General features: G+C 47.1%; 1 protein-coding gene across 4 annotated transcripts; it reads left to right on the plus strand.

Moving 5' to 3' along the window:
* Positions 1-2,030: 2,030 nt before the first annotated feature.
* ID4 (inhibitor of DNA binding 4) lies at positions 2,031-5,028 on the plus strand. Of its 4 annotated transcripts, none has more exons than XM_054060584.1 (3): positions 2,031-2,612; positions 3,129-3,187; positions 3,793-5,028. In XM_054060584.1, exons 1-2 carry the CDS (start codon positions 2,216-2,218, stop codon positions 3,140-3,142), a joined length of 411 nt encoding a protein of 136 aa, XP_053916559.1. In that variant the 5' UTR covers positions 2,031-2,215; the 3' UTR covers positions 3,143-3,187; positions 3,793-5,028. The 4 variants fall into 4 exon arrangements, with proteins under 4 accessions (XP_053916559.1, XP_053916557.1, XP_053916558.1 ...); XM_054060582.1 differs by having other exon boundaries at positions 2,031-2,605; positions 3,793-5,027; XM_054060583.1 differs by having other exon boundaries at positions 3,585-5,026.
* The last annotated feature ends 5,770 nt before the right edge of the window (positions 5,029-10,798 follow it).

Consider the following 10,798-nt stretch of genomic DNA (forward strand, 5'->3'; position numbering starts at 1 on the left):
TATGGCATATCGTGGTTCTTCTCAGGCTTCCAGAAATACTGAATCATCTTCAAGAGCCAACAGTGGCCTCAGTGTATACGGAACAGTGCAGCTGCAGTGTGTGTGAGAGCGAGCGAGACAGAGAGTGAGTGAGTGAGTTTGTTTGTGTGTGTGTGTACAGAAATAATCTGTCCAAATCAGCTTTGGGAGAGCTAAAGGAGAATCAGTTCCACACTGGGGTTTCCCAGAGATGTCCAACCAGATCAGACCAGCCCCTAGAAGGGATTCAGTACAAACAGAACAACCCAGTATTACAGTGTATCTAGTTTCACACGGATTTTAATTCAATGGGAGGGGCAAGATTTGAGCTTGCATGCTCCCCATAATTTACAAATAACTTTTGTTTCACGCAGCCCATCAACTCTGTGGGTATTACCAGCATTCTGGAAAACAGACAAAGTGTAAACATAATGTATGCTATAAGGCCCATATATATTTCCATCTTGTGAGACTCGGAGACTGAAGGGAGTGGAGCTTCACAGAATAAAAGGAATGACTGCGGCAGAATTGGGATCATCCAGCCCATAGCTAATGGAAATACATCTTCCCACCACATCATTGTGATGTAGCATACAAATCTAGACCTCGGTCAGACAAAGATTTACATCACACACTTATTTTTTTGTGCCAAGACGAGCCCAACTGCCATGGATGGCACTGGTAATATGGGACAAAATAAGGAAAAACAAGTATGTTTTTGTAAGCAGAGCCTGAAAACATGTTTTTTAAAGGCTGAGAGAGAATGAAAGTGTGCTTCAATATACACTTCAGATGATCCAGTCTCACTGCTCATTCAAGTCCTGGGTTTAACAGCTTCCCACTGTATCCTTTATATATCACCCATTGTGACTAAGCATTAAGGGAACATGCAATCATTAATCACCTTTATGGATTTCTTCCCTTCTGTTGGGTTTGACTTACAAGCTCAGGAGCAGATCCTGGAGCCTTTACTCCTTCCTGCAGTCCTGTGCCCAAGCAATCAGCCCTACTTCACCCACAGAGAGCTTGAAGCACTGCAGCTTCTGTAGAATCGGGTGCCGAGTTTCTTATAGCCGCATCTCATTCAAATATGCAATGGCTCTTAATCCGTCACAGGAATGAACAGAAAGTTTGAACACTGCATTATTAAATTAAAAGGTTACAGTCTGCCACAAGACAACTAAACCAGGACTCAAGGAGTATGTGTCTGTTAATTTTAATGCTCTGTCTCAAAGTACAGAACTCTGGACATTTCCAGCATCATATTTAAAACATAGTACATCTACTAATACGTGATCTGGTGCATTAATGGACCAAATTAAGTTACAGGTATGAATTTTACATAAAACAGATTAATATTATATGCCATGAAGGAATTTTAAATACTCCATCTGCATGCATTTTTAATAGTTATGTGCTCTAATTTAATGTTCCCAGGCACTGCTTTGCTTGCGGTCCCTAAGCCTCCTCCTTCCCCGTCTCGCCCTTCTTCCCTCCCCCTCAAGTTTTGCTCGGGATTTTCCCTGCCTTTAAACCGGCGTCCTGAAGTCCCTCAAAATACGCGTAAAGCCAGGCTGGGTCTCCCACACCGAGACACCGCGACCCAAGGAGATGCTACCCTCATCCCGGAGGGAGGAACCCTTCCTCCTTCGGGCGGGCGGCGGGGAGCAGGGCTGCGCTGGACCGCGTGGGCGGCACCGGGAGCCACTGGGTGGCGAGTCCCGCCCGCATTCCCGCAGTCCTTCCTCCCCGGGACCTCCCCCCCTCCTCCTCCTCCTCTCCGCAGGGATCAGTGCCAGCCGCCCGCCCTCTCCAGCAGCGCCACCAGGGGGAGACGCGGCGCTCCGATTGGCTGGGCGCGGCGGCGCGGCGTTCCGATTGGCTGCGGCGCGGCGGCGCCCCCGCTCCCCGCGCCGCGCTCGCTTCGCCCCGCCGCGGCACCGCCCGCCGCGCCCCGCCCGCCTCCCCGCGCTATATAGCGGGCGGTACGGGTAGCGGCGGCCGTAGCCGAGCGGTTGATAGCGAGGGAGGAGGCAGGGGACAGGGGACGGCTTGTTGTTGGTGTCGAGCCTCCCCGCGAGATCCTCTCGCTGCGGGTCCGTGGGTGCAGCCGGTAACGCCAGCGAGGTTGCAGCCGGCGGTGGGGTTGCGGGAGACGGTGGAGGTGGAGAAGGGAGGTCTCCCTCCCTGCGGCAGCATGAAAGCCGTGAGCCCCGTGCGACACCCCAGCCGCAAGGCGCAGCCCGGCGTGTCGGGCGGCGGGGGGCTGCGCTGCCTGGCCGAGCACAGCGGCTGCAAGGGGGCACCGCCGTCGGGCGAGGAGCCCGCGGCGCTCTGCCTGCAGTGCGATATGAATGACTGCTACAGCCGGCTGAGGAAGCTGGTGCCCACCATCCCGCCCAACAAGAGGGTCAGCAAAGTGGAGATCCTGCAGCACGTCATCGACTACATCCTCGACCTGCAGCTGGCTCTGGAGACGCACCCGGCGCTGCTCCGGCAGCAGCAGCAGCAGCCGCCCGCCCTGCACCCGGGCAACTGCCCCGCCGGCACCCCCAGGACTCCGCTGACGGCCCTCAACACTGACCCGGTAAGAGGTGCGTGCCGCCAGCCCGGGGACGCGGGGGAGCCCCGGAGGTGCGGCCCGGCTGTCCCTGCCGAGGGGCCGCAGCCCCCGGAGAGAAGGAGCAGCCCGGGGCGGGGGCGGGGATGCCGCGCAGTGGGTACCCGCATCCCCGCGGTGCGGGCAGGCACCGGCGCGGGGTTTGCCGTGTAATTACAGCCTCTCGAGGGAGAGCCGCTGTAATCGGCGTGTTTGCATACACGGGGACAGCCGCGCCGCTCCCGTGGCTCCCAGCCCTTCGCGGAGCGGGTCTGGGGGCTGCCGTGCGCCTTGAACGCCCGCGGTGCAGACCGATCGGGGTGGAGGGCAACGGGGAGCGTCTCCCCGCCGCGGGATCCCCCCGCGCCAGCCCCCTCCATTCCTCGGGGCAGCCGGGGGCTCGGTGGGAGCTGCTGGAGCCGGAGCGGGGGAGCCCCGCACCGGGGAGCGGGGAGGAATCTCCGTGCGGCTTCCCTCCACCTCTAACTCGCCGTGTTCCGTTGCTGCGCAGGCTGGCTCTGTTAACAAGCCGGGAGACAGCATCCTTTGCCGCTGAGCTCCGCTCCCCAGGTGAGTGCCCGGGCGGGCGGGGGGATCCTCAGCCCTGCGGGGCGCACAACCCGAGCCCGACGAGCAATATTTGCAAGAGGCTTTGGCTTTTATTTTTTTTTTTTTTTATTACCGAGCGGTTATTATATTTTCTTTAATTACCGGCTTTTTGTTTGCTCCCTTTTTTTTTTTCAATTCCTTTTCTCAATCCCTCCGCCTTTCCCCCCCCTGAAGCGCTTCTGGCCGCGGCGTGCAGCTGCGCATCCCTCCGCCTGGCGCAGCCCGGGAGCTTGCGGTTGTTGTTTGACCTGGTTTGTTTTGGGTTGTTGATCAAGCATGTCTTGTGTTTTGTCGGTGGCGCCAGTCGGTCTGGAGCGGAGCGGTTCACACACCCCCTCTATTCATTCCTCTCCCACAGGTGTGCGGCGGCGCCGCGCGGAGGCACCGCGGGGGGCGGCGGGGGGGGGGAACCTTCCCGGCCCCCGCCGCACCGGAGCGAGGAGCCATCCAACCCCCCTCCAGCAGTTCCCATGTCTCATCCAGCCTTTTTCACCATTTTGCACGTCCGTAGCGGTCCCCGCCGTCCCTCCCCACCCCGTCCCATCTCTTCTCTTCTCACCGAGCAGATGCGATCCAAATATCCCGCGGTGGTGGTCGGACTCGAGAAGGAAAAAGTTGCCCCGGGATAGAGGACCCGAGCCTAAACCGGACTTTCAAAGCGTTAATAACTCTTAAGGGACCGAGCAGCTGAATCTTGAAGCTTTACTAATCTACCAGAGCATTTGTAGATATATTTGACATCTATTGTTTAAAATAGATGGATTTTATTGGGGCCCAGGGAACTTTATTCTCCCTGCAGGAATGTTACATATTGTATAGATAAATGAGTGACATTTCATACTGTGTATATATAGAGATGTTCTATAAGTGTGAGAAAAGTATATGCTTTAATAGACTACTGTAATTATAAAATATTTTTAATTAAATATTTTTTTGTAAATATTATAAAGTTGTGTATGTTTTTTTTAAATTTGTGGGAATATCTCTTTAGAAAAACACAGCTCAAGTACGGAGTTGTTAATATGAAAATATCTTGAATGTTTAGGGTTCTTTTTTTTTTGTCCCCAAATGTCCCTTAGACACGGAATTTACAGCTATAGCTAGTGGTCCTGCATGATTGCATGAGATGTCTAATTGCAAATAAACTTGTTTGGAGTCCATACAAATGTGTTTTCCTCAATCTAGACTTTAAATGTTTGTAAATGTATTATACATTTTGAGACTACACTTTTGTCATTTAGGCACAGGGTTTTTTAGTGCATTCTATAAAAATAGCGGTAAGATGTGGTGGTTTTTTTTTTTTTACTGGGAATAGAAAAATTCTATCTAGTTTTTGCATTATGGGGACAATGCTTTAGATCTTTAAACAGCTTTTTTTCAAATATGCTGTTGCATCAGATCAAGAAAGTTGTTCTGGAACTTTATTTAGCACCAAAAGGTTTTATTGCAAACTTGCGTTCCTACAGCCTGTTAACTGCTTAAAAAGTGAAAACAGTTCTCTGCTTGTAACCAAAGGGCAAATCATTAACAAAACCAGTTATTTCCTTCATCCAAAGAGTATTGATACCGAACTTAAGAAAGGCACGTGGGCAAAGTCATTATGATCAGTGATGTAAATTCATCTTAAAATGAACTCGAGTAGACCAAAAATCAAATTTCTCCAACAAGATTATTTTTCTAGTACAAAATGATTTTCATTTCACTGCAGCTATTGTTACAGTTAAAATCCTGTTTAATCTGTGATGTGTAACTCTACTACATGTGAACATTAAACTAGATTTACCTGTCTTCAACTGTGATTCTTCAGCTTATTTCTTCAATTTTCTGGTTTTGCACATTCTCTTTGTTTGTGGGTTTGTTTTTTTTTTTTTTACATAACCCTCGACGGGCAGATTCATTTTGCGACAGGCTTTTGTACAATCAAGTCTTACAGACTGTAAACTAAGGTCCAGGCTCAGTGAAAGATGTTCATTTTGTGTGATCAGTAGCCTGCGCACTAATGAAACGGGATTTTCAGAGTGGAAGAATTAAGTAGGATTTAATTGGGTGCTTTGTAAATAGCTAGCCAACTGTGTGTGTAACATGGTCTGTTTGACTAAAAAAGGATTTGTTTCAGATTATAGAAGTGTCAAAAGTACTATAACCCAAGGGACTTCTTCTATTAAGTTAAATATTTATAAGGAAATTAACTACTGGGGTCATTAGCTATTGACTACAGTGGTAATGTCAACAAGATGAACATTTTCTTAATCAAAATAATTGCGTAAAGATCAAATAAAAAAGTGGCTAACACGTCTGCAAACATAAGGCCTGTCACTGCAAATGCATTCAAGGCAGGGGCATTTCACAGGCTGAGCCCCGTCTCAAGGGATGGAGAGTTGGGTCCCTGTATTGTTTTCCACCAGCTCAAATGTTATAATAATAGTAGTTTAATGAGCAAAGTACATGCTCTTGTAAAATCAAGTCATGAACCTCTCATCCTGCGTCTCCAACTAATCCAATGACAGTAAGAATGCTATCAATATGACTTTTTACTGCAGTGTGGGAATTCTTGTGTTTGAGAAAAGAAAAGCAACATTTCTCGAACGGTTTACATTTATATTGGTTTTCTTTGCTTATCCTATTAATATACACAATCCTCCACTTCAGCTTGTATAGCTCAGCTTATTTTGTATACAGTTTTACAGTAACATTAGTTCTCAATACCCCCATTTGTTTCTGACCGCTGTTGCCAAATTATGGTATTCTGTTACACAAGAAGAGGAAGCAAGCAGAAGGTGCAGTCTTAAAATACGAAACTACCTTGTAGAGTTTTTGCATATAAAAGCTGATGTATCCTGGGAGAGCTGCTAAATCACTGAACTTCAAGGGCAAGTGTACTAAATCCTGGATTGTTTCAGGTCAGGGCAATCTCCCATTGGGTTTAGCGGCTTGAGGATTTGGTTTTGCTTTTTCTAAAAAACTTGTGGTGCAACAGGTTAGGACCTTTAGAAAATGAAGTCTTATTAAAGAGCTGTGAAAATTTTTCCCGTTACATGCTATTCTTGACAAATGTGAAAGCCTGCATGTAACACTCAAAAGAGCTCTATCGGAGCATAGTAGATACCGGTCTTGATTTATTCCTTATGTTATGTATGAAGCTGTAAACAGGGAATATCTAATCACTGGCTTCCTAATGGCCGCAATCGGTACAGTCCTCACTACAGCCGTGCTTATTTCTGGTTTTCAAACATTTTAAAATCTTTCATTGTATTTTAATCCTATATCTTCTTTAAATCATGTTTTCCATATAGCAAAAAGGCATAAATGTTTGAAAAAAGGCAAATTAAAAGAACTCTCTTCTAATGCCTTGGATTTTCTATTAGTCACAAAAGCATTCCTTAAAAGGAGCTATTTGATTGCGTGATGAGAGTTGTGGTGAAGCTGCCAGATTAGGAATTAGGATACCAAATTCTGTTCCCAGCTCTGCTACTGAGGCTCTTTTGTGACCTTGAGCAACTCACTGTCTGTCAAGGAAACTTCCAGTTTTTCCATTTACAGTGTACTAGTGGCAACATGTACTCAAATTTGTAGAAGTGGGGAGGTGAAACAGACAAAATGCATTAGTGTTTATTTGATCTTTTTTTATGGGGATTATGTTTTGGGTAAGAAAAGAAGCGTAGGAAAAGCTGGGGTGATTGTCAAGAATGTCTTCCCTAAGGAGGAGCTGACTGGAAAACACGATGCTAGTAGAGGCTGCGAGGACTCTCTTGCTTGGGACACTGAAATTATAAAGCACTAGATAATGGTCTGAAGGAGGAGTAGTTGAGGAATCTGGGTCTTTTCCATCCCTCCTAACTCATGTGCTGTCTGCAGAGCGCAGTGATAGATACTGCTGATACTGTGTGTGTGTGTGTTTTGGTGAGCTGCAGTGCGTAGGTCCCAGTCCTTGCAGATGCTGAGACTCCCCTCTGACATTTCCATGTGACAGGAGATGTTCATTCCATATAAAAGCCAAATTCCAGCTCTTGTGGTGATTGATAGCTAGATTTTCCACACCGTTTCACATGGGAACGGTATTTATTTTCACTTTCTGAACCATGTAGTGTTGCTCTTAAGCAGCTGTTGAGTTTTCAGCCACGACCGAAGTGGTCATAAGGAATGCCATAGCTGTCCTGCAGGTTGTTCTGAGAGTTAATGAATAAACCGTGTATAGGATAAACAGGTTTATGCAAATGCAGAGCACCACTTTACTATTATTTGTATTTTCAATGCTTTAGTAGCTGTAGAAGTCACATTTTTGTAAAACCTTTGCTGTTGGAAAAAAGAAAGCACGGTAAAAGCAATTCAAGTAATTGTTTTAGTCGCAACGCAATTTACTGGTTTCTCCAATAGTAGGCCTTGCAGTACTAAATAGCCTGATTCCGAAATAGTATTGAAAATGTTTTCCTCTCCAGTCCCAGAACATGTGATCTGAAAACACAGGCTAAATATATTCCCCCCGCACCACTGCTTGCTCTCTTGCATTAGAAAATCCATCCTTCACTCTTATTCCTGTGTAGGAGAATACTTGCGTGCTGTGCCTACTAGGAGAGCCTGCTTTCCGAAACACCCAAAGCAGGCACGCACACACCAGCCGTTGGAGGACATCCCAGTTTAGCCGGGGACCAGGCACTCCGGGACTGTGAGCAGCTGCCAGCCGAGTGCCAGCATCGTGTGGGCCAGAGCTGGTCTCTCAGCCACTATGCCCTGGCTATGCCTCCTTGACAAAAACCCTTTTCCCCTCCACAGCCTGGAAAAAAAAATTTGCAGGGACCAAGCTGTGGTGTAGGCTGCTGTGCAATCACAGTAATATGGGCAAGAGGGGAAGTTGGCATTCTTCTTCCTCAGGAAAACATCTGCTGAAGATGAGCTGTGTCACCCACAGAGCACTGGGGAAGGAGCGGTGCAAACCCTGCCGTTCATTGCGTTTGAGCACAAACACAAAGCTGGAGTCATCGGAAAGATGCTGGTGAGCAATAGCCTGACTGCTGGGCACACTGGGCATTGCGAGGCAATATTTGCCCCCATTTTGCCCCTCTTGAAAGTACACAAGGGGTGGCAAGGCCACTTGGCAACCACTACTGTGCTGCACTGATGCGGAGAACCTGGAAAAGTAGTCATACAAAGCAGCTCCCCATATACAGAGGTGAAGATAGTACTGATGGACTTACTGTTCTCTGGCTGGCCCCCACCACACTCAGAGGGACAGGGGCAGGGAAAGCAGAGCACGCTTCTGGCAGCTTGTTTCGAAGTAGAGGACATGGTGGTGGCTGGAGTGAATTAGTCCCCATTTGTCATTTCTTGGCCTGTAGGGAGAAGCGCTGCCACCCAGGACTTTGGCATTCAGAGGCAGGAGCAGCCCCTCCGCAAGAGTCCTAGGCGTGCAGCTCTCCCTGCACAGAGTGCGATGGCACTGCTGAGCGGGACACAAGGCAGGGCAGCTCAGGCTTTTCTTCCTTTGATGGGCACAGAACACACTTGGTCGTGGTACGAGGGCTGATTTTTATTTTCTTCCTTCCCCTCCTCCTCCCCCATTTTAACCTTCTTTTAGCCTTGGGTTTGCTTGCCTTTTTTTTTTTTCCCCCCCCCAAAGATAATGTGTTTATCAACTGACAGGATGCATTCATTTCTGGTAAAAGAAGCGCTTTGACAATTTTCACAACATGTATAATTTACTTAAGGACCATAATGGCTTCTTCTGAGCTGTGTGTCATGTAAATAAATATTCCAATGATTTTTAACATGCATATTATGTACTCCATAGATCAGTGGTTCCTTTGAAGCTGTTACAGTTTATCCTGTAAGTTCCAATTCAGACATTTTTTAATATGTATTATTTATTCAACAGGGTATCTCTTCATTCAGAGATGCTGGTGTTTATAAAAACCTAGCATCTATGTCTTGTTTAGAATATTTCAAAATTATTATTGCTCAGCCTTTTCGGCCGGTTGGAAAGATTCCCATGAAAACCTGGAAATGGGAAACAACGAGACCGTAACATAGATCCATTTTGTATCAGGTTTTTTAAGACTCCTTCCTCTGTTCCCCTATGTTTTCTCCACCAGACCTGCGAACACGCAGGGCCAGACACGTTATGTGTGTGGGCTGCAGTACACGTAATGAATCATTTGGGAGGGCAGCAGCGCCTGACCTCAGAGGGGCAGGAGGACACGGTGCCACGGGCCAAGCGTTTCCCTTCAACTTCTGTTGCGTCTGTGCAGAGACTGGTGGATCCCTGCAGGAGCATCACAGGGATTGCTGGGCGAGCAATGGTGCAAAATCACATTGTACCTTCTCTAGTTTTAGAGGAAGCAGCATCTTGGTCCACATGAGGGACAGGCTTAACAGGTAAGTAGGAGCTAATATACCAGTAAGCTGCTCTAGGGCTCTGAGTGCCAGCAGGGTTTTTTAAGAATTTGATGGGGATTTTTTGTTGAGTGCAGCTCTGGAGGCTTCATGCCAGGCACCAAGAAATGCTAGGGGCAGGTGTGAAAGTGCAGTGCATGCCGAAGTGAAGGCATGCACGTAGGTGACTTCATGCCTCTGCAGCTCTTAGCCAGGGCAAATACTTTTTTATTCTCGGAGGGTAGGGGAGCAGACAGAAGCTATATCCCCACCTGACTAGAAAGTTGCAAGGGGAACCCAGCGAGCTCCCAGGCCCTTGCATCTGCAACAATAGAGGTGGAAACATAAAAAAATTGCTATCAAACTCATTTGCTTGTGGCATGAAGGCTTTTGTCTCACCTTGTTTAAACAGTCCCACTCCCATGTTTAGTTTACTTGTGTTAATATCCCCCAGAGTCTTCATCATTTGCTACTTATGAGCATACCAAAAAAAACAGAAAAAAGGAAAATGTTGCTGGTCATGCAGTTAATTGTCTTTCTAAGTGCTTAAAATTCAACATGTCCCTTCACTTCCAAAGGTTCTAGGTCTTCAAAATCATCAAGCTGCTTTCAGCTGGGAAACTGCGAGTTGGTTGGGAGCACATAAAAAGTGCTGATATGTTTTATGTCTTCATAATTTGGCATTCCATTTACTTGGCATATGCAATAAATAATAAATAAAATATGCTCCTCTCTTCAAGGACGTTTCTCTACATAAGCTGCAGCCCAGTATACAAGCTCTTTCCAAACTATCGACTGCAACTCCTATTGTCCTATGTACAGGGACACCTTCTTACAGCTGACTACAAACAATGCTGGTAAAGCCATAATGGAAGCAACTATGGATAAGGCTTTTAATAAGAATGTAAAACAGTAGAAATAGAGCACTGCTTAAGCTGGAAAGTGGGCAAATCTTTCTCATTAGCCCTTTTTGGTGAAAACTGTTTCTACCTAAAGCGCTGGAAACTTCAGTGACTCAGCTCTTGATCAAATGCCCACCGAAGTCTTTCCATCCCCTTCAGCAGTTGTCAAATACCAAATTCACGTAGATGAATGGGTACATTTAGGGCTCTGTAGTGCTCTACTCCACATGGACAAAATCCTATTATGCCTCATCTGGCCCTCAATTGGGAGCTAGGTTTTACCGTTTTTTACCAGTTTAGCCCA

This window comes from Cuculus canorus, chromosome 2, assembly GCF_017976375.1.
Source record: "Cuculus canorus isolate bCucCan1 chromosome 2, bCucCan1.pri, whole genome shotgun sequence".
NCBI lineage: Eukaryota > Metazoa > Chordata > Aves > Cuculiformes > Cuculidae > Cuculus > Cuculus canorus.